Source organism: Danio rerio, chromosome 13 (genome assembly GCF_049306965.1).
Source record: "Danio rerio strain Tuebingen ecotype United States chromosome 13, GRCz12tu, whole genome shotgun sequence".
Taxonomy (NCBI): Eukaryota; Metazoa; Chordata; class Actinopteri; order Cypriniformes; family Danionidae; genus Danio; species Danio rerio.
This window is the reverse complement of record NC_133188.1, coordinates 3,677,501-3,703,177: the sequence shown is the minus strand read 5'-3', so window position 1 is coordinate 3,703,177 and position 25,677 is coordinate 3,677,501. Positions and strand designations below refer to the sequence as shown.

Sequence of the window (25,677 nt, the reverse complement as noted above, 5' to 3'; positions counted from 1 at the left end):
CAAATACAGTAGTAAATGTATTGTTTGTTCATGTTAGTAAATGCATTAATTAACATTAACTAATGAACCTTATTGTAAAGTGTGACCATTTGTATTTTCATTTATAAGACATTTGTTATAGATTCATAACAATTTTCAGTATCTGTTACACAATACTCAGTATCTGTACTTTTATTCTTTACTCTTTCCACCCCTAGGAGTGTAGGCGTACTGTGTTTTGTTCCCAAAAATGCCAATAATCCCAAGGATAATAAACTGGCTGTTTGCGTTCGAGTGAACATGTGTGTTTGCTCAAGTGTTGCTGATGGACAGTGAATGTGACCCCGTGTTTCCAGACCGTCCCGTGACCCCCACCGTCCCGGCGTCGCTGGCACAGCGTGGCGTACATTGACTGGGAGAAGAGCCCTTGTGCTCATCTGAGGCCAAGCACAATGTTTGAACACCTGTCAGGAGCGACAGGAGGGCCTGATATCCCCCTGCAAAGCCTCTCTCAGCTGGACGAAGCGGACCGGAGCGCGCTAGTTTACTCTCGAATGAAGTGCACGCATGTAAACTCCACATATTGTCTGCCGACAGCTTTCGAGACGCAGTTGCTGAATGGGTGAATCCTGAGTGCGTATTAAAACATGAGCAATATGTTTACACATATGGATGTGCGAATATCCTGCACAAAATAAGCCAATCAGATTCCTCCATCTGGCGTGGTTGTTCATGAATCGTTTATGTTTGTCTGCAGGGTTCAACATTAACATTCGTCTATTGGCGTGACTTTTAGGAAGAGAAATGTTACAATGTTATAGGAACGATAGTCTGACCATTGCTGGGTAAGAGTCGGCTTTTGATAGAAATTCAAACAACCTACTAACACACATTATCATGATTAGCATGCGGAAAATATATTACAAAACGTTCATGATAAGAGCCTGATGGTAGAATTATTGACCAGAACTTTAGCCAAAAATGTATTAGAGATACATTTTAAAGATATAAGAGATACTGCAGCGATACATTGGGATATAACAATTAATAACACGTGTTAGTGCAAAACAATCTCACAGCAATTTGTAACTTTTTGATTTAGTGGCTAATTTGTATGAATTCGTACGATCTAATTCGTACAATTTAGTATGACTTGCTCATCCCCCAATGACGGTTGGGTTTAGGGGTGGGGTTAGGTGTCACGCTACCTTTTAAAATCGTACAATTTTGTACGAATGAACTTGTACGAATTCGTACGAATTAGCCACTAAATTGGAAAAACGTAAAATACTTACGTTTTCTCGTGAGATCAGGCTGGCTAGTGCATGTATACGTCTGTGTGTCCTTATTTTCATATCCTGGTTGGGGCTTAAACCTGAACGCACACTAAGGTCTGGTTTATACTCAACGCGTCTGCTAGTTCGCTTGAGTGCGCGCTGCAATTGGGATGTCATCGTGGAGTTTGCTGAGATTCGCTTTGGGTGCACACAACATGATTTCGGTCAGCAGAGCGCATGTTTTTTTTTTTTGAGACTCAAGCAAACAGTGCATGGGCGTCCCGTTTGATTTGAGTTGAATATGAAACACTTTGAAGGGATTTTGTCTGAAACAGATACACCTGTACAGGCATCTTTATGATCCAGGATCATAGAGATAACCTGATGATCAATAATTCTTGGCTAGAAATTCCAACAGCCGTTGGAAAGGAGGAAAGTTTATGTTAAAAAGTTTGGAAAAACCTAAAGGTTAAGTTTGTTAAAGCCATAAGTGGCCATGGCAAAAGTAGAGACTCAGATACACAATTACAAAAATATGTTTTTCCACCATTCATAGGTTTTACACTGATGTATATATTACAATATATATACAGTATATATATTGTATTACAGTATATATTACTTTTTTTTTGGTTTATTCATGACCATCTGCATTAGCATAATGTTATTATTATTATTATTTATCTGCATATTTATATTTGTTTAAATAAAAACAAGTTTAGATTTGTCCACCTGTCGGGTTTTGGAGACGTCTGCATCACCATATGGGGCATAAGAACAGGACGTGTGTTTGGATTTTTTGACCACACTTCATTATTATTGCTCATTTTTTCATTTGCTGGAAATTAGAACTGAATTTAGAAATAGTTTTGAAACCAATCTTTGTGCTTAAACTAAATTAAATATGTAGGCTAATGGATGTCTTCAGTGGAGTGAGTACCGTTTCATTACCCACAAAATTAAAGGAGTAAAGAGTAAAAATAAAATAAAGAGAAAGTAAAGAGACGGATTTTAGGAGGCTTGTTCTTTATCCTCGCGCTGCAGATGCTCTTGTTAACTGTTATCTTACAAGTAAAGCGTTCAGTTTTTTTCCATTTACAAAGTCCGCCATGTGAATAGCAAATGCACAATGGCTTTTAAAGGGAATGAGAGATGAGACTCTGATTGGTTTAATGCATGTTATTCTCAAAACACACCATCACTCATTAGGAGAGTAAGCACAACCCTATTAGACCATTGGCTGTAGTGCAGAGCGTATATTTCCATCCTAAAAATAGCAAAAGTGGATTTGGACACGCACTTAATGCGCCATTTGCTTTAGACTTTGCGCCTAGATCGTTAAAATATATCCCATTATGTCTATTGTAGTTTATTTATTAATAATAATACTGAAAGTGATTTAAAAATCATTTTAAAATCACTATAAAATAATTAAGTATGGTTATCGATATCGACAATAGCATATAGCATATAAGGTTTGCATAATAGAACCATCATTCTGTCTATAGGAGTCCCCACAGGGATATAGGAACAAGACTCTGTGTGTGTGAGTGCACGTGCATGTGTGTTTGTAGATCTTACCTTCTTCTTGTCCCTCATGGAGCCTTTCCCTCTCACCATGATCTTGCATCCAGTCTCTGCCTCCAGCTGTTTGGCTGTGAGTCCCCGGGGTCCCAGGATCCGGCCCACGAAATTAAACTGCAACACACACACAAACACACAGTCACTTATAGCATCTGCGTCCCCATCGAGCCGTTAAACATGAACACTGAGATCTGACAGCGACTGCATGCATCAACAATACGACAAAACCTTTTTAAATCCAATTTCAATTGTTCATCTTTGCACGAGTCATGGGAGTAACTTGCATTGAACTGTAAACAATCAGTGCTTTAAAAAAAAATTGGCACTATAGATGTCATCCTCACTGTTCATCCATCAAATGCTACGTTAGAATGAACAAATGACTTGAAGCAGACAACGGATAACTTAAAAAACTCTTTCAAAAAAAGTATCTTCGAAGAAATATTACAGGCATTTATTTAATATCAAACTCAAAGTCAGCTTTTTTGTCATCTTCATTATAAATAATTTAATACTATTTTGTGTTATTAGTAAATAATAACATAAATGCAAATAATTTGAGTAAAATTATACAAATAATATATATAATATGATATACCATATATACATAGGGCACATTAAAGCAGGTTGAATGCAAACAATTGAAGAGTATAGTGCAATAAGACTTGATTGTTAACATGACGAAGATGTTTGTACAGTATATAATGAAAATAACAGGCGACGCAGTGGCGAATATGGTAGTGCTGTCTCCGCACAGCAAGAAGGTCGCTGGTTTGAGCCTCGGCTCAGTTGGCGTTTCTGCGTGGAGTTTGCATGTTCTCCCTGCGTATGCGTGGGTTTCCTCCGGGTGCTCCAGTTTCACCCCACTGTCCAAAGACATGCGGTACAGGTGAATTGGATACAGGCTAAATTGTCCAGAGTTTATGAGTGTGAATGAGTGTGTATGGATGTTTGCCAGAGATGGGTTACAGCTGGAAGGGCATCCGCTCCTTGAAACATATGCTTGATAAGTTGGCGGTTCATTCGGCTGTGGCGACCCCAGATTATTAAGGGACTAAGCCAAAAAGAACATGAATGAATGAATAATAAAAATAGCTGTCTGGAACACTTGCTCCTGATTGGTCAATCGTGACATTCCAAGGTATGTTATTCTCAGTTAACAACCTCTAAATAACACAAGCTTATCTGAGAACTTTGAATCACCTTGAATGAATGCGTAGGTAAGTATGCTTTATTTAGCCAGTTTCGTTTCTGTCAGCACTTGACTGTTTGGCACCGTCTTGTGATTGAATAATGTACAGATTAGTGTATACTCCATCAGCTGTTTTTCTTTCTGTCAGCTTTGGGTTTTCGACTGTTTGGCGCCATCTTGTGTCTGAATAATGTGCAGGTTAGTGTATACTCCATCAGCTGTTTTTATTTCTGTTAGCTTTGCATTTTTTGACTGTTTGGCGCCATCTTGTGGCTGAATTATGTGCAGGTTAGTGTATACTCCATCAGCTGTTTTTGTTTTTTCAGTCAGCTTTGCGTTTTCGACTGTTTGGCGCCATCTTGTGTCTGAATAATGTGCAGGTTAGTGTATACTCCATCAGCTGTTTTAGTTTCTGTCAGCTTTGTGTTTTTGTGCACCATCTAGTGTCTGAATAATGCGCAGGTTAGTGTATACTCCATCAGCTGTTTTCGTTTCCAATAGCTTTACGTTTTCGACTGTTTGACGACATATTGTGTCTAAATAATGTGCAGGTTAGTGTATTTTCCGACAGCTGTTTTTGTGTCCATCAGCTTTGCGTTTTTGACTGTTTGGTGCCATCTTGTGTCTGAATAATGTGCAGGTTATTGTATACTCCATTAGCTGTTTTTGTTTCTATCAGCTTTGCGTTTTCGACTGTTTGGCGCCATCTTGTGTCTGAATAATGTGCAGGTTAGTGTATACTCCATCAGTTGTTAAAAAAGACAAATAAATCGACACTTATGTGATAAAGGGTCACATATATCCATTATCCTATCAGCAAAACAATAGATTTAGTGTTGGCCTTAAACTTTTGCACAGTATTGTATATATTTGTAACAGAAATTGAGCTTATGGTTTAGTAAGTTTGCATGTTCTTCTTCCTTTAGGGAACTTCATTCTAATCCAGTCAATGTGACGTGTGGTTTGTTTTGAAGCATAACTGGACTCATGCAGCCTTACGTTCTGTCGAAATCCCATTTTACACTCCAGGCCTCCTGCACTAATCAATAAGCCTTCGGGGTTTGTTTTATCAATGTGCTTGGGATTCTGACGCTACGCTCTTTTCACATGACTGACTCCATGCATAATCGACTACTGGTAAAACAGAGTCACTGAGTATGTGCTTGCACAGTTTTTTTTTTGGCACCCTTCATCCCCGTCCAAGTGCCTTACAGATATGAAAGAAAAGAAGCAATTAAATTTTACTCTGAGGCACAAAACACCAGGGTGTTGGGTACATTTGTATGCATGTGCACTCAACCTTCCTATTAAAGTTGTGTGTGTGTGTGTTTATTTTTGCACGTGTGCTAAATAAATCAACGTCATGCCAACTTTAGTTCTAAATAACTGTATGACGTACTACATATCAAATATTTCCCGAATGATGCGTAACAAAGCAAGGAATTTTTCACAGTATTTCCTACAATAAATTTTCTTCTGGTGAAAGTCCCATCTGTTTTATTTCAGCTACAATAAAAGCGGTATAAAAGCCTGTTGGAAGTAGTTTATTTAGATTGAAAAAGAATCAAGATGATTCTTTAACACAAATTAGCATGTTGTAAACACGATTCTATTATGAATTAACACACTGTTAGCTTGATTCTAGCACGAATTAGCATGTTGTTAGCATGTTTCTAGCATGAATTAGCATGTTTCTAGTATAAAACAGGACATTGTTACCATGAATTAGCATGTTACTGACATAATTATAGCAGAAATTAACATGATTCAAGCATGAATTAGCATGTTACTAGCATGTTTCCAGTATAAATTAGCATCTTGTTAGCATAACTTTGCATGTTTCTAGCATGAATTAGCATGTTACTAGTATGATGCTAGCATCAATTAACATGTTATTAGCATAATTCTAGCATGAATTAGCATGTTACTAGCATGACTAGCACAAATTAGTATGTTGTTAGCATGACTCTAACATGAATTAGCATGCTGTTAGTATGAATTAGCATGTTAATAGCATGATTCTAGCACGAATTAGTATGTTACTAATGTGTTTCTAACAGGAATTAGCATGTTGCTAGCATGATTCTAGCATAATTTTGCATGTTACTAGCATGATTCTAGTGTGTTACTAGCATTATTCTAGCATGAATTCGCTTGCTTCTAGCATGAATAAGAATGAATGAGTCAGCATGTGCTAGCATGACTAGCATAGCACTAGCTTGTATGCTAGCATGTTTCTAGCAAGATTAGCATGTCAGTAGGATGTTAAAAATATTAGCATGTGTTAGAATAGCTAGTCACAGTCTATGGGATAGTTGCTAAGGTGCTGAAATTGGTTGCTAGGGAGTGGCCAGTAAGTTTAAGGTTATCAGTGGTTGGCTGCTGGCTAGACTGAGTTGAATGAGCCCAGCTAGAAGTCTGGAGGATAGTCTGATCCAGAGTAATGAGCTCACAAATTTTGACCCAATGTTAAGTCAATGGGATTTCAGGGAATTTTCTGGGTCGTTTTTCGGAAAACCAAATGTCGGATCAGTTAGAAAAGACATAGCAACCCAAGTCAGACCATTTCGAAGGTTTGACGAAAGTTTGAAGGATGTAGCTTAAAAGGCTTAGGAAGAGATACACTTTAAAAATAGTCTCAGAAGACAGAAGAAGAAGTTTATGTAGAATATCAAAATGGTGGCCTTCTCAATGCTTTTATTCCAGCCTAAAATAAAACTCGAGAAAAAAAAAAATAGGACATACTGTAAAAAATTCCTCACTCTGTAAAAGATCATTTGGGAAATATTTGAAAAAGAAAACTATCAGGAGGGTGAATCATTTTGACTTCAACTTTACATACAGTATCCACATATCCGGAAATACCCTCATGGGCCGTCACTGCAAATAACAAGTTCTTTGAGCAGCCAAGACTCTAAAGGTCACGTATGTTCAGAGTCGAGATGGAAACTGCTCACTATATCAAATCAAAGTCATTTCCTCAGGCCTGCGCAGGCGAGTTTACAAGGTGCCCTTGGAGACGGAGTAATCAGTGTAAGAGACTCCAGAAGGAAAGGCTTCTCTCCGAAAGCAGCAGGCGCAAATTATCCGTCGCCGTATCCCTGCTGTATTCACACATCTGCCGGGATTAAACACACAGCGCATCGCAGACGGCCGCATGACCTGCGCTCTCCGGCTGGATTATGTGCCACTCGGGCCTGGAGAGAGAGCACTTCAACACAGACACATACGCACTGAACTGAAAAAATAAAAATAAAAAAATCGCAGTCATTCAGCTGTTGGCGAGTTCCCCTGATGGGACAAACCTGTTGCAGTGTCCTTCACTTTCACATTTCAGCTTGGACTAAATTTTAGAGTACAAAACTTATCCAACGTAAAGCACGTTAAATGTCTGAGGCTGGAAGCAGCTTCTGTAAACTGAAGGGTTGCTCATCTTCACATTTTCCACTATTAGTCTGCATCTTCCAGATGAGCACTAGTGTTTGCTTTGAAGAACTTGTCATAAATTTTTCGTTACTTTAACTTTTATTTATTTATTAATCTGTTATTATGTAACTATTTATCTGGCTATATATTTATTTATTTATTTATTTATTTATTTATTTAGCTATCTATCAATTTATTTATTTATCTGGCTATCAAGATTTATTTATTTATCTAGCTATCCAGCTATTATTTATTAATCTATCTATCTATCTATCTATCTATCTATCTATCTATCTATCTATCTATCTATCTATCTATCTATCTATCTATCTATCTATCTATCTATCTATCTATCTATCTATCTATCTATCTATCTATCTATCTATCTATCTATCTATCTATCTATCTATTTATTTGTTTATCTAGATATCTATTTTTGTATTTATCTAGTTATCTATTTACTTACTACTTTAATTACTACTTTTTATCACCCTCAATTTTCATTACTGTCCTGTTTTCATTTTCCTGTAAAAGTAAAATATAGTTTAAGGGGGCAAATAATATAAAAATGTTTTTTTTTAGCTTTATTTATTTTTAATCTATTTTTTAAAAATAAATACTGCTTTTATTCTAGCCACAATAAAACTAATAAGACTCTTTTAATAAAAAAATAATGTAATGTATACTGTGAAATACTGTGAAAAAAATCCTTTGCTCTGTTAAACATCTTTAGGAAATATTTGAAAAAAAAAGAATGAATGAATGAATGAATAAATAAATAAATACCTAAATAAATAAATAAATAAGTAAATAAATAAATAAATAAATAAATAAATAAATAAATAAATAAACAAACAAATAAATAAATAAATAATAATAACTAATATGTGATCTGAGCTTGAAGTTATTTCTAAAGGTGACATTAAATGGCAAAAAAAACCTTTAAATGCTGACATAAGTTAAACACTTAAAGAACAGCCACTGACTTTCAAAGCAGCCGTAATTTCAGGAATATTCGATAGATTTTATGAATTGAGCTATTCATCCATTGAGGCACCGCAAATGATGAAACTGAATAAAAATGTCACACTTTTAGTCAGCAAGAATGCAATAATCAAAAGTGTCTGTAAAGTCTTTTACATGGTTTTAATAAATAAATAAATAAAATACCTTTTGAATAAATATTTCTGAAAATGCGTACTTTATTGAAAAAATTCAGTAATCTTCAAACATGTATCCTTTAAAAAATTAAAAATATATTAATAGTTCAATTATCGCTTCATAAATTCATAATCAGTTTAACTGAATGAGGATAAAAAAAATTATATATATATATATATATATATATATATATATATACATATATAAATATATATATATATATATATATATATATATATATATATATATATATATATATATATATATATATATATATATATATATATATATATATAACCAATATTTGGACATTTTAATTTTAAAAAGATATTCCTCCGAACAATAGAAACTGCACTTAAATTATGATTTATTTGCATATAAATTTGTTTGTGTGAATATAATTGGGTGCACGAAAAAGTGTTCTCATCTTTGACCCACATACTTGAATAATCAGCAAAATATTCATCAGTTTTAAAATAACTGCATATTTTCTGAGTGTTGAATAAACTTGTTTTCAGAATGCTTCATAGAAGCGAACGGTCACTTCTGAGCTCTTTCGGCTCGACTCTCATTTACATAGTAATAACAGTTTTTGATTGGTGAATTTCTCTTGAGAGAAAAAAGCTGCACGACTTGGAATTTGTAATTACCATTTTTTTAAAACCCAATATTAAAAGATCAACTAAACATATTCTGGCTCATTGGAGGTGTATCTAGAAAAGTTTACACGTGTTGCAAATTTGAGATGCTGAATGATATTATGACTTGAGTACTTTTGCACTCAATAATAAATGAGCAAAAAAAGGAAGACTAAAACGGAATTCACCGATCTGCTGGTTTTCTCAAAAGAGGGTGCACATTCTTTTTATTTCCCATAAGAAAGTCCCTTCAAGACCAGAAAAAGTCACCCCAGAATCATTGAAAGTAGGTGCATAGGGCTACATTTTCAGGAGCTGCAGAATATTTACCGGGGTTTATGTTTGCTTGTAGTTTTTGTTTTCACAAATCCACAAGAGGGTGCCTTAAACATTTTTGACAATCTGAAATAATTTACTGGCCCAAGTTTTGCTCGAATGTGCTATTTCTCGTAAATCCACCAGAAGTCACAGTGTATTTTTCTGGGAATTTCAAATATGATACTGGCCTACGTTTTCAAATGCTTGCCGTTTCTCATAAATCCACTAGATGTCGCTGTGTACATTTCTGTGAATCTCAAATTTGTTACTAGGTCATGTTTTATCATATGTGCAATTACTCGTAAATCCAACCAGAGAGCGATGTGTAGGTTTCCGCGAATCTCAAATGTGTTACTGGCCTACATTTTCACATACATGCCATTTCTCGTAAATCCACCAGAGGTCACAGTGTATTTTTCTGGGAATTTCAAATGATACTGGCCTACGTTTTCACATGCGTGCCATTTCTCGTAAATACACAAGAGGTCGCTGTGTCGGTTTCGGCGAATTTCAAATATTATACTCACCTACGTTTTCAAATGCGTGCCATTTCTCGTAAATCCACCAGAGGTCGTTTTTGTACGTTTCCGCGAATCTCAAATATGTTACTGGCCTACGTTTTCACATACGTGCCATTTCTCGTAAATCCACCAGAGGTCGCTGTGTAGGTTTCTGCACATTTCAAATACTTTACTGGGCCACGTTTTCCCATATGTGCTATTTTTCGTAAATCCACCAGAGGTCGCTGTGCACATTTCTGAGAATCTCAAATATGTTACTGGCCCACGTTTTCTCATATGTGCTATTTCTTGTAAATTCACCAGAGGTCGCTGTATAGGTTTCTACGAATCTCAAATACAACAGTGACTACTACTACTGATGATACTACTACAACAACATTTACCACAACTACTAGCGATACTACTACAACAGCGACTGCAATATTGACAACATCTGCTACTTCTGAAACTACTATGTATCTTTGAATTTACTGGCAATAATAAGTCTCGGTACTTGCTCTGCCATAACAATCAAAGCAGAAGCAGCAGCAGCATAGCAGATTTATTCCGCCAAGACCAAACATACTAACATTGCCACATAGACCATTTCGACATGGTGATGTCATTGGCCCATGAACATTTCCTGCCTGTTATTAAACTAATTAATAACGCTAGCAAAAGGCAATTTAATCATAACCTAACATTAAAACAGCCATCATAACATTATTCATCAATGTTTAGACAATTTTGGATTCTTGGAAGCTATATGGTAATTAAAATGTTAAACAGGAAATACGTTTGGAACATGTTATTGTTTACATCCCTCAAAATGGTCTACACACATTTATTACCATAGTAAATCTCTCAGAGAGTTATCATGACAGAAGTACCTTTCATTATAGTGTAACATCCACTGATGAATCACACAGAATAAGATCATTTATTATTAGAAATGCAACTGGTGTTAAATTGCATCTCACGCTGAGCACAAGCTTAAAATTCTGAATGGCATTTCACAGACATTACAGCCATTAGTCTGATAGGAAAAAAAAAAAAAAAAAAAAAGTGAAGTGCAGCAGCCGCACACAGACTATAGTGTATGCATTCTCACACACAGCGCACAGCAAAAGTGTAAGTGACAGCGGCGTCTGGGCTGTCTGAATAGATGCAACACTTCTCCACCTCTCAGCTCTCCGCCTGTCACCCGGAGCTCTCCTATCAAACACACACAATCTCTCACACTGCTGTACCTGCGTCTGCTCCTGCTGCGCTGCTTTGATGCTTTGATGAATGTTTGCGTGTGTGCGTGTGTGTGTGTGTGTGTGTGTGTGTGTGTGTGTGTGTGAGAAGAGACCTGTACCAGTGTCTCCGTGTGTTCTTGTGGAGAAAGAGACGTATTAAATTTTCATCTTCCTGGCTGTCAGGTGATGTCAGAGCAATGGATGGAGGCCGATGTGTGTATGATATTTGCTTGTGTGAAGAGGAGATTGTGAGATTGTGTCTGTTTGTTCAAGAGTGTGTGAACTACTGCAGCAACTACGGACCCATGGAGTACCTGTTACTTACAACTGACAGATCCTTCATAGTTGAACAATGCTCTTTAGATTATTTAGACTTCAGGAGATACAGACTGAATAGAAAATGCATATCTGAGAGATAGAGATAGGGGTTTATCCTGGCCTAAAACAGCTTCCCCAACTTCAATTTAAGTAGGAATTGGGTTTAAAGGTTTATAGGGGTTTAGTCTTATGCTGATTGGATAATAGAATGGTATAGACTCACCGGCCACTTTATTAGGTACACAAAGGTAGGCAGCAACTCAGTACATTTGGGCATGTAGACATGGTCAACGATCTGCTGCAGTTCAAACTGAGCATCAGATTGAGGAAGAAAGGGGATTTAAGTGACTTTGAACATGGCATGGTATTTCAGAAACTGATGATCTACTGGGATTTTCACGCACAACCATCTCTAGGGTTTACAGAGACTGGTCATAAAAAGTGAAAATGTCCAGTGAGCGGCAGTTTTGTGGGTGTAAATGCCTTGTTGATGCCAGAGCTCAGAGGAGAATGGCCAGACTGGTTCATCTGATAGAAAGGCAACAGTAACTCAAATAACCACTCATTATAATCGAGGTCTGCATAAGAGCATCTCTGAACACACAACACGTCCAACCTTGAGGCGGATGGGCTACAGCAGCAGAAGACCACACCAGTAGTCACTCCTGTCAGCTAAGAACAGGAAACTGAGGCTACAGTTTACACAGGCTCACCAAAACTGGACAATAGAAGATTGGAGAAACGTTGCCTGGTCTGATGAGTCTCGATTTCTGCTGACACATTCGGATGGTCGGGTCAGAATTTGTCATCAACAACACGAAAGCATGGATCCAATCTGCCTTGTATGAATGGAGAATTGAATCTATGCCACGAAGAATTAAGGCACTTCTGAAGGCAAAATGAGGGTCCAACCCGCTACTAGTAAGGTGTACCTATTAAAGTGGCCAGTGAGTGTATGAATAGAATAGAACGAACAATGAGTTAGTCTGGTCAAAGCATCTGTTCGTATTCCTCCTAATATTAGTTTATAAAAGCTTTTGCCTTATTTTAAGAGCTTTTAATAGAACGATTTCATATAATAATAATAAATAATAGCGTTTTCACTTTAACTCTTTCTACAGTAAACTTATGATATTTGGTAATTAAAAAAAAAAAAAAAAAAAAAAAATATATATATATATATATATATATATATATATATATATATATATATATATATATATATTTGGTTTGGTCTTATGCTGATTGGATAATAGATTGGATATATATATATATATATATATATATATATATATATATATATATATATATATATATATATATATATATATATATATATATATATATATATATATATATATCTCTAGTGGCCCACAAAGCAGAAAATAAGTATGGAAATGCGTGTGATTTTGTGAAATGCCAATATTTCACAAAATCATCATGATTGGTCACTCTCAGACATTAAAGATCAATGCCAATCAAAAATACTGCAAACACTAGAACTGACTCTTACATGAAATCTTTAATATCCATGGAAACTGCATTGCACAAAAGATTCTTTAAAATGAAACATTCAGACCATTGAAATCTTTTTCATGCTGCAAAACAAGCTTCTTTAAGATTTCTTTATGGAGAGTTTTTTTTTAAATGCTTCTACTGCATTGCTGCATCATCATCATCTTTTTGAAACCTTTATTTTTAAAAATTCAACAGATTTAACTGAATGCTCTCCCTATCATACTGTAGATGTACTGCATGTGTGTGGTGCTGCGCATCTGTGCGCTCAGGTTTGTGTGGGATTTAAAAGGAAGGGAGCGCTGACCATGACCCAAAAAAGGACGCAGGTGATGCTACACGATCACTCAGTTGATCCAAAGAAAAGGTTCAATACAAATGCTCTAAAATCATGAAAAATTCTTTGGATTAAAAAAAAAATGAATTATTCAATCAGTTCCAAAGAACCACAATCTTTAAAAAAAGTTTTACTCTGAAGTTTTCACAAAAAAATCAAACAAGAACCATTTTTTGTTCCCGATTGGAACATTTTAGTTTAACACTTGTGTGTTTTACCTAATATAAAGTCAAAAGAATCCCTTTCAAATTGTTGTTATTTTTATTTTTGTTGATGAATGGAACAATAAATGCATTAAAAGAGCATTTCTTTTGTTTAAAGGGTCACGAAACACCAAAACACATTTGTTGAGCTGTTGACAGTCGTATATGTGTCCCACACTGCTAAAAACACGATTAAGACACCTATATTTCACTAAAGTGTAAATTGGTTGTTTTTGCGTTATTTCAAGCAAATTCGTACTTCCGGTTTGAAACGAATTTTTGAAGCTGCGTCACGGTCATGACATAATAGCCTGTATTCCAGCGTGCAGACTGGACGTCTGTGCCAGAGTGAGTCTTATTACATCTTACAGTGTGATGCATTAATGCATGAGTAAGGCTTGGTTCAAACCAATCAGCGCGCTCTATTGTGCAACTTCATTAATATTCATTACTATCACCGTGTTTTCAGGACAGAGACGTCACGTTGTGTTGGCAAAACAAGCGTGAAGTGTTGCTTTTATAGTTTGCTGCAGTTAAGTTTCGTTTTCATTTTCTCTCTGTGAGAGCTCAGAGTCACGTGTGGATTAAGAGTGTACGCGACGCTCGACAACAATAACTTACATGTCTAAGGAGGATTATTGTTTACCTGAGAGCTGTTCTCATCTGCAAACGCTGAGATCTGGATTCGTTTGTAGTATTGTCTTCATAAAGACGCGGCTCTAGTTGCTGGTGATTGTCCTGTCTCTACAGATTTGGTAAGTGAGCGACCAGTGCTCTTTGTTTATTCAGTTTGTTCGTATCTAACAAACTATTGCACAGAGTGTAAACACGTTAGCACCACAACCAAACTTTAACCTCGTGTAGGATTTTCACCGCATTTAGTGACCGGAATAACACGCGCGGCTTTCTGACACTACCTGCCATGTGCATCTAAGTTTCTGGGAAATGCGGAGGTTTTTTTTTCTCTCATTCGCCGTGCGGTATCAAACATTGCATGAAAAATACACGCTTAGAGCAGATCCTCGAATCAAATATCTCGTGTGTCGCGAGGGGCATGAATGAATTCCCTAAATGAAAGAGCCAAACTGCAGTTAAAGTCCACCATTTAATAATTTGGCAAATAATTCGACTACAGATGTCCATGTAGGTTAAACACCATCACTTTATCGTGTGTGTGTATGTGTGTGTGTATTTTGACTCTGAAACCCGCGTGTGCCCAAATAGACACTCCCACACCATCCCACTTTAGTTCCTCCGACACTCCCCCCTAAACAGAGCTGGACACGCCCAATTTTCTGACTTTTTCCAAAGTAGAGGTGTGAAAACACCCTGCTGAAACGAGGGGGTTTCATGGCCCTTCAAAGTGTTATAATGTATGTACACTAAAGTTGTTTTAAACTGATAGGACTTCCGTTCATATTTGAATTTAAACTTTCGCTCCACATTTCATCAAATAACAAAATAAAAATAGACATTTTTAGACGTTAATCAACAACATGCAAACATTAAACATGCACAAATCACTATTTTAAACAGAAGATCAAAGATGCTAGCTTAATGCGCCAATCAGAGTCATTCTTGCCTGTTAGAAAAAAATGAATCACATTTACAGTCTCAAAAGACTAGCTAATCAAGCTCTTACAAGGCTTTCTAGAAACATCCTTGCAGGTGTGTTGATGCAAGCTGAAGCTAAAATCTGCAGCACACCGGGTTTGGACACCCCTGACATAAGTCAATGGCTACAACTTTCCAACATCCTTCGATATATCTACTTTTTGAGTTCAACAGAAGACAAAAACTAAAACAGGTTTAGAGTAAGTTAAGGGATTTTTAACTGAACTCATTCCTTCATTTTCTTTCAGCTTAGTCCTTTATTATCAGGGGTTGCCACAGCGGAATGAGCCAACAACTACTCTGGCATATGTTTTACCCACGCCAATACAGGAAGAACATGCAAACTTACAGAAATGCCAAATGGCTCAGCCGGGACTTGAACTAGCGACCTTCTTGCTGTGAGGCGACAGTGCTAACCACTGAGCACCCCACTGAACTATCCCTTTAAAAGCCAACACTTTAAATCCATTCATCATATGTAAACACAAGCAGTTGCCATAATCATATCACTGGGCTTCTGATAACACAAAGTCCCCTCTATTTGGAGGTTTATGAAAAGGCGGCCGGATAAAGACAGCTTGACTTATCTTCCTCATCGCTCTGACACCCGAAACAAAAGCCACATAAAAAGAAGCAAAGCACCGGGCTTTAATGGAATCTCTAATATCTGCGGTTCAAGGCTGGGGCCTATTTACTCATTCGGCACAGTGGAGATTAAGTGTGTTTTCCATCAACTACAATAAAATAGGCAGCGGGGACGTAATTAGGGCCGTTTAAGACGGAGTCTGCGAGAGACTGGGAGTGATGGCATTATCTTATGAAGATAAACGAGTGGGCTCTGGTAATAGGCAAATTAATTATTGCATGGCTTCTAATAGCACTGCGCTCTGATTCCCTGCTGCAGGATGTCTTTTGTTTTCATTATTGTGCAGGACAGGGGGAGGAGGGGGTCTAACCGCGTGCTTGCCTGCGTATCTACAACACTTGATCTCAAATGTTTTATCGCAGCTTCCTGAGCTGATGATCGGTGAGGGTTATTGATTGATCCATTCCCTTGCGCTTGTCTAATTTCACTCTGTGTGTATGTGTGTGTGTGAGACATATCACATTTAAAATGAGCTACTTATTTAAACTACTTATTTTAAATCAGTTGATAACACAACTCTTAAGGTTTTTGGGAACAACTGAATTGTATTATGTTCAATCCACTTAAATTTGTGAAAACGATTTGAAATGAATGGATTTGTGTTAGGATAACATGGAGGAATTGTGTGGAAGCCTGCACTTTTACAATTACAAATGTGCAAAATGACATGTGGATTATAAGGTATTACAAGGAGATGGTGAATTACTGATATCCCAACAAAATCTCACGGCAATTCGTAACTTTTTCATTTAGTGGCTAATTCGTATGAATTCGTACGACCTAATTCGTACAATTTAATACGATTTGCTCATCCCCCAATGACGGTTGGGGTTAGGGGTGGGGTCAGGTGCCACGCCTCCTTTTTAAAATCGTACTATTTCGTACGACTGAACTCGTACGAATTCGTACGAATTAGCCACTAAACTGGCAAAACGTAAAATACTTACGTTTTCTCGTGAGATCAGGCTGGATATCCCCATTTGTCAAAAACCTTTGGAACGTCGATACAATAGCTAAAAAAAAAAAACACATGTGTGTGTGTGTACTGGTTATGGTGGTTTACAAGGACAGTTTTTTTGTATACTGACATGGGTATGACCTAGTTGTACTCTATTACAGTGTTGCAAGTACATGCCTGATGTCCTTTTAATTCAAAACACAAAAAATTGTATAGAAATGGGAACTTTTGACCTTGTGAGAGTCGGTTTAGAGGTATAAGGCCATATCATTAGCGTTTTTTATTGTATAAAATACATTACGTCTAGAGCTGGGCGATATGGCAATGGAGTTTGCATGTTCTCCCTGCATTCGCGTGGGTTTCCTCCGGATGCTCTGGTTTCCCCCACAGTGCAAAGACATGCGGTACAGGTGAATTGGGTATAGGCTAAATTGTCTGTTGTGTATGAGTGTGTGTGTGAATGTGTGTGTGGATGTTTCCCAGAGATGGGTTGCGGCCGGAAGGGCATCCACTGCGTAAAAACTTGCTGGATAAGTTGGCGGTTCATTCTGCTGTGGCGACCCCGGATTAATAAAGGGACTAAGCCGACAAGAAAATGAATAAATGAATTAATGATTTTTTTTTCATATCAGTCGATATCGATATTTATCACGATAAACGTAAAATCTTTTTATCTATCAATTTTTTGTAAGATTTTCAGTATGCCAATCATTTTGTGCAGCTGATTTATGAAATGTTTTAGCTGTCTGACAATATAAATAATAAAATATTAAACAAAAGAACAATCTTAATTCAGCATTTACTGTTTAAGTTTTCAACAACCAAAGACATTAAAATTCATTAGATATTAATGTTCAACATCAGAAAAAAATAATAAACCCGGCATGGAACAAGTAAAAGGTGAGTTAAGGGTCACAGAATTTTCGGTTTTGGATGAACTCTCCTTTCAATGGGGAGGTTTCCTGTGAGGGTTGGGTTAAGGGTTAGGGGTGGAGTAGAGTCATATAATAAACGTTTTTAACATTGCGTTACATTTTAATAATTTTTTCAACGATTTCCCAAATTTTTAAAAATATTTTAACATATTAGTTTTTAATAACTAATATACTTTGTCTTATATTTTCTTTTTTATAATGTATTCTTTATTTGAATATAAATATATATATATATATATATATACATTTTTTTTTTACTATAAATAAAGCTTAATCCAAAAGAAAAATATAATACGATATAAAATAATATTTCTCATACTGTATTTCATTTCTCTGAATATCACTGTAAGTGTAAGCTAAATAAAGCCTGCTAAAGCAGTAACAGATTGAATAAAACATCATTATTGACTAAATCCCACAAATATGCTCATGTTTCATCTGACAGACTTATGTTGAATGCACTAATAAGCTTAGATTGAGCCTGTAGCAGGTGTTTGTGTCTCTGTAAATGACTGTGTCTGTTAAAAGCTCCACCTGGGTTTCATTTATAGATCATTCGCTATTAGGTCTATGATTGGCTCTGAACTGTCAAAACTTGAGAGACGAACACGCTCATGTGTCACATTAAAGAAACTTGATGAGACTGATTTTCATTCGCACAATTAACCCTGTAAAGCTTAACATATGAAATAAATTTTATTTTATGTGTTACTTTTTTTCAGTTCATGTCCTCTCAAAACCATTCAACATACAGTAAATTCATATATTTTTAATTTTTTTTATTATTTTATTTATTCACTTATTTATTTTCTTTTCGGCTTAGTCCCTTTATTAATTTGGGATCGCCACAGTGGAATGAACCGCCAACTTATCCAACATGTTTTACACAGCAGATGCCCTTCCAGCTGCAACCCATCATCAGCTGCAACCCATCATTGGGAAAAATCCATACACACTCATTCACACACATACACTAGGGACAACACAGGGGAATGGGGGAAACCGGAGCACTTGGAGGAAACCCACTCGAACTCCACAAAGAAATGCCAACTAACCCAGCTGGGGCTTAAACCAGCGACCTTCTTGCTGTGAGGCGATTGGGCTACTGCACTGCCCTTATTTTATTTTATTTTATGTAGTTTATGTTTAGCTGATGTTCTCTCAACTTTTTTTTCTTTTCTTTTAGTTAATTTCATTGATTTAATTAATTAATTTTTATTTTTTGCTTATGTTCAGCTCATTTACTCTCAAAATCATTCTGCATAAATCAATATATATTTTTTTATTTTATTTTAGTTAGTTTTTTTGGTTTCATTTTTATTTTATCTTATTATTTTATTAAACGTTTTTGTTTTATTTTATTTTAGTTTAGTTAGTTTCTGTTCAGCTGATATCCTCTCAATTTATTTTCAGTTAGTTTGTTTCATTATTTATTTATTTATTTGATAAAATAAAATAAAATAAAATAAACCAGGGAACTTCTTGCTGTGAGGCTATTGGGCTACTGCACTGCCCTTTTTGATTTTATTTTATTTTATTTTATTTTATTTTATTTAGTTTATGTTTAGCTGATATTCTCTCAACATTTTTTCATTTTCTTTTAGTTAGTTTATTTCATTATTTTAATTAATATATATATATTATATTAATTGATATATCTTATTTCATTTTAGTTTAGCTCCTATCTCCTATACTTATTTTTTTGTTTTTATTTATCTTTTTATTTATTTTATTTTTTATATAATTTAATTAAATTTTAGTTAGTTTGTTTATTTTTTATTGAAGTTATTTAATTAACTGTTTTAGCTTTATTTTAGTTATTGTATTTAATTTGTTTAATTAACATTTTTATTTTATAATATTTTAGTTTAGTTAGTTAGTTAATTTATTTGGTTTTACTTTTTCAGTTACTATACTCTCACAATCATTCTGCAAATTCATAGATATTTTTATTTTTTAAGTTAGTTTATTTCATGTTTTTCAGCTCCTATACGATCCTATATTATTCTGCATAAATGCCTACATATTTTGTTTTATTTGAATGAAACAATGAATTAACTAACTTATTTATTTATTTATTTATTTATTTATTTAGTTAGTTAGTTAGTTAGTTTTTATTATTATTTAATTTCTACAAGATTCTGCACAGAAATGCAAAAAATTACAATTAAAATCTGTAGATTCTGTCTGTCCCTGGATATAAAAAACTGCTTACGGTTTGGTCTGATGAAGTTTCATGGCTCTGTGGATGTTCATCAAAAAAAAAAAAAAAAGTGAAAAGCACTAAGGCAGTTTAGCATTTCTGAATGCAGTGGTCTGACGTTGTGATGTTGTGTCTGTGTGTTGTTCTCCTCAATCCGGACTGATGTTCATGTGTGTGTGTAAGGAGTGACAGCAGGAGTCCGGCAGGCATAAAGCGCAGGCTCTGGTGGTGTTGCGAATGCTCATCATGTCCTAATGAACCCTAATTAACCTTCATTAGCCGCGAGGTGATCCGGAACGTCGCTGCATCTCTCCCCTGTGTGTGTGTTATTGTTTATTATCACCGGAGTAATGAGGAGATTCACACACCGACCGCTGCGCCTCACATCTGAATAGCGGAAAACATTTGCATGTGCTGGAATCTATCATCTTACTCCTTATACGATCCATCTGTTCATTTCAAAACTTCACTTTCACCAGGACAAATATAGACTGAGGATGTAAATACACATTCTAACTCGATTTGTTTTAATTATATTTGTATGAGCATAAAAAAAAAAAAAATTAAATCACTATTTGATCACCCACAATTTTTTCCAAACCTTTTAAGGAGGTTTTCATTTAGCAGAACAAAGAAGATATTTCAAAGAATGTTGAAAACCTGTAACCATTGACTTCCATAGTAAAAATAAAAATACCATGGAGGTGAATGGTTACAACAGACATTTTTTTTCATAATATCTTCTTTTGTGTTTAACAGGGAAAAACTGCTTCAAACCTTTATGAGTTTCTTTCATTTGCAATACACAAAAAAAGATTTTGAAGAATGCTGAAAACCGGTAACCATTGACTTCCATAGTAAAACAAATACCATGAAAGCCAATGGTACATTGCATTTTGTTGTTCAAAATATCTTTAGTGTTCAACAGATGAAAAATAAAACTGTTCCAAACCTTTATGTTTTTTTTTGTTTTGTTTGCAGAACACAAAAAAAAGATATTTTGAAGAACGTTGAAAACCTGTAACCATTGACTTCTTAAGTAAAAAATTAAAAAAAACTATGGAAGTCAATGGTCACATTTAAAACATTTTTTTAAATATCTTCTTTGTGTTTAACAGAAGAAAAATAAAACTGTTCCAAACCTTTATGAGTTTTTTTTTTATTTTGCAGAACACAAGATAATATGAATAATGCTAAAAACCTGTAACCATTGACATCCATAGTGGAAAAAACATGTCCCAGGAAAGTCGATGGTTACATTTGGCTTTTTTTTTCTTTTTCTCGAATATATCCATTTGCGTTAAACAGAAGGAAAAAAAAAAAAAATTCCAAACCTTTATGAGTTTCTTTCTTTTGCAGAACACACAAAAAAGAGATATTTTGAAGACTGGGGAACTGGGGAACCTGGGGGAAACCCATGTGAGCACGGGGAGAAGGTGTAAACTCCACACAGAAACGTCGGCTGGCTTGGTAAGGACTAGAACCAGTGACCTTCTTGCTGTGAGGCAACAGTGCTAACCACTGGGCCACCGTGCCACCCACCTAGAAAAGGAGTGGAAGGGGGGGATTCTTCAAAATGAAGACTGCTGCTATATGGAACTTACATTATGGGTATTTATAGTGGCTTGGGAATGGTCTGATTGGTGAATCATAATTGTATAATGCGGGACCGGCTGCAAGCAATCATAAGCACGTGATCCTCTCGAAATTAGTTTATAAATAAACTTCACGTAGTTTAAACAAGCAGCAAAAATACTTAGTGTATGTTGAGGACAATTAAACACATATAGGTCAAGTATTGTAATTTGTATTCAAAACGAATAATGCTTTTTGGTATCATGATAATAATGAATCCAAGAGAACCATGAAAACGCTAATTAAGAAATGATAATTACTTATTAATAGAATTCACACATTAATTATTCAGACCGGTTTGATCTTAAACTATTGATTTATGATTAATGAAGCATTGTTTTGTCACAGAAGAACAAGCACAAGCCTATTCTTAGATATCTATAGCCAATTAAATATTCCCTGGCAATCAAAAGTTTGGAGTTGGTAAACTGTTTACCATAACGTTATTCTTTATTCACAAGAATGCATAAAAATGGTCAACCGTAACAGTAAAGACAAACTATATTCGAAATGATGTGCCTATGACCTGTTTATGATCACAATTCTCTTTTATTTATTTTGTTTTCAAATGCACACACACACACACAAGATGTGCTGGTATTAATACTAGTGGGGACATTTGGTTCTTACAGCATAAGGAATACAAGCTACATGTCCAGCTATCTTTATGATGACTTCCTATAGATTTAATGCTTTTTATTACTGTGAATATTTTATTTTTTCACCATCTCACTTAACCATACCCCAATACCCAACTATCACAGGTGATTTATAAGCCATTTTCCATATAGGACCCACAAAAATGTCCCCACAATGTCAAAGTGTATTGTTATTTCTATAATTGTGGGGACATTTGGTTCCCACAGTGTAAAGAATACAAGATAGATGCACAAACGCAACATGTACTGTTACTGCTATACTTGTGGGGACATTTGGTCCCACAATGTACTGAATACAGGGCGCACACACAAACACACGTACACATACTTCTACATCTATCTTAATGGGGACTTCCCATAGATGCAGTATTTTTATACTATACAAATTGTATGTTCTCTCCCTCTTCCCCTAAACCCAACTCTTAAAGGTGATTCATGAGCCTTTATCTACATAGGAACCAAAAAAATGTCCCCACAGGGTCAGAGTGTACTGGTATTACTATGTGGAGACATTTGGTCCCCACAATGTAAGGTTTACAAAGTATAAACACACATAAACACATAAAATGTACTGATGTTACTATACTTGTGGGGACATTTGGATCGCACAGCATTGGCGCACAAACACACACAGACACACACAGACACACACACACACACACACACACACACACACACACACACACTTGTACATCTATGTTTGTGGGGACTTCTCATGGAGGTAATGATTTTTATACTGTACAAACTATATTCTCTCCACCTACCCCTAAACCTTGCCCTCACAGATGATTTATGAGCCATTTTCCACATAGAAACCAAAAAATGTCCCCACAAGGTCAAACTGCACTGCTATTACTATACTTGTGGGGACATTTGATACCCACAACATGATAAATACAAGCTACACACAAAAAAATATGTACACACTTGTACATCTATCTTCATGGGGACTTCCTATAGATGTAATACTTTTTTTATACTGCACAAAATGTATATTCTCTCCCTCTGCATCAAAACCCAATCCTTACTGGTGATCTATGAGCCATTATCTATATAAGAACCAAAAAAAAAAAAAAAGTCCCCACAGGGTCAAAGTGTACTGGTGCTACTATGTGGAGACATTTGGTCCCCACAGTGTAAGGTTTACAAAGTATAAACACACACAAACACATTAAATACACTGGTATTGCTAACATAAACGCACATACACACATGCAAAATGTACTGGTATTACTATACTTGTGGGGTCATTTGATTCCCACAACATAAACGCGCACACACACATGCATAATGTACTGGTATTACTATACTCGTGGGGACATTTGGTTCCTACAACATAAGCGCACACACACATGCAAAATGTACTGGTATTACTATGCTTATGGGGACATTTAGTTCCCACAACAAGAGAACTACAAGGAACACACACACATAAACATACGCACACACTTGTACACCTATTTTAATGGAGACCTCCTATACATATCCCAACCCTACCCCTAAATCCAATCCTCATAGGGGATTTTCCACATAGGAACCACACAAACATCGGTCAAATTGTATTTGTATTAGTATACTTGTGGGGACATTTGGTGCCCACAATGTAAGTAATACAAGACACAGATACACACAGATGCTCACAGAGATGAAGTGCTATTAATCAACAACAGCTGCTGCAGGTACAGCAGCCAATACCCCAGTTAACGTCCAGTAGTTTCACTTTCATTAAGCCCTCATTCAGAGTTATGAGCTCATCCCATCAGACACGTTTAATTAAAACAATAACACCTGGAGAGAGGACGGGCGGACGGCCAGATCTGCAGTACCACAGGACCAATCCCAAACACACACGGCCTTTAGATCCACATAGTGAGCTTTCATAAACAAATTACAGGCCTTTCCACCAAGGCAACCCGGAGTGCTGAAATATAATTGGCTAAACTCACAGTGGGCAGGTAAAAGGGATCAAAACAAAGACAAGCGTTCCACCACGTAACTCACATTTTCAAAGTAGAAAATTTGACTTCAGCATTGTTTTTCAGATAAACAAGAATATTCACTTAGCATGTTTCTTAAATATCTGCAAACAAGGTATTTTTATGCTTTAGAAGAGTCAAAAACGTACATACAGCACCTTTAAAAGAGAATTCTGCGATGTGTTTTCTGTAGCCACACATTTGGTTTATTATAATGTATTAAAGGCGGTGACATTTATTTTCATCTACAGCGTGACACTACATTTCACTAAAGGATACGCTCTAGGTGGAGGAGGAATCAATCTTGCGGCTCATATTGATAATGATTAATAATGTGTGATAGCTGCTCATCCCGACTGTGGACGAGTTTGACCCAGAAAAGGACACACTGGGAGGAATGATAGATGACAGCGGCGCTTCACTCACTCGCTCAACAATTAAAAGCTTAGTCCCTAGCAAGACCCCGGACAGAGTATTTATAGCGCTGTCCCTCCATAGCCACTGTCTCTGCTTACGTTATCACCCACAAAACACATACACACACAGCACAAATACAAACAAACACATGCAAACACACACACACACATGCACGAATACTCTTACATGTACCTGATCACACACGTACATATGCACAAGCACACATGCATGTAAGTGTACTTACACAAACAGACACAAAAACCACGTGCTAGCACACACATACAAATACACACATGCATGTGCACACAAGCGTGCATGCAAACATATGCAAACATGCACGAAAAAACACACATGAATGAGCACACACATATGCTGTATACGTGCACATGCACAAGCACACACACACATATACATGCACACAAACATGCATAAACACACATGCAAACACTAACACACACAAATGCACATGCATACACACATAAAAACACACACACACACACAAACATGCAACAAACATTCACAAGAACAGATATATGCACACACACACACACACATTTGCACATGAGTACGCACACCAAACCCACACATGCACAAACACGTGCAAATGCACGCAAGCACAAACACAAACCCGCATGCACATGCACATGCAAGCGCACACAAACATGCACAGACACACACACACACACACACACACACACACACACACTACAACACACATGTAAAAGCAGGCACACAAAGGTGTACACACAAATGCAAATGCATGCAATCACTTTAACACACACATGCACACACACATACACATAAACATGTACACAAAAACACATGCAATTCCACACAAACATTCACATGAACACATATATGCACACACACACACATACACTCACACACACAGCAAATACAGACACATGCACAAGCACACACATATACTGTACACACACACACATG

At 36.2% G+C, this 25,677-nt stretch overlaps 1 protein-coding gene across 10 annotated transcripts in view; it reads right to left on the bottom strand.

The window, feature by feature from the left end:
- qkib (QKI, KH domain containing, RNA binding b) overlaps positions 1 to 25,677 on the bottom strand; it is a 179,827-nt gene that overhangs the window by 87,577 nt on the left and 66,573 nt on the right. For all 10 annotated transcript variants that reach the window (XM_073920532.1, XM_073920533.1, XM_073920536.1 and 7 more), the window contains exon 3: positions 2,838 to 2,954. In XM_073920532.1, coding sequence (XP_073776633.1) covers positions 2,838 to 2,954 — 117 coding nt within the window. The remainder of the gene's footprint in view (positions 1 to 2,837; positions 2,955 to 25,677) is intronic.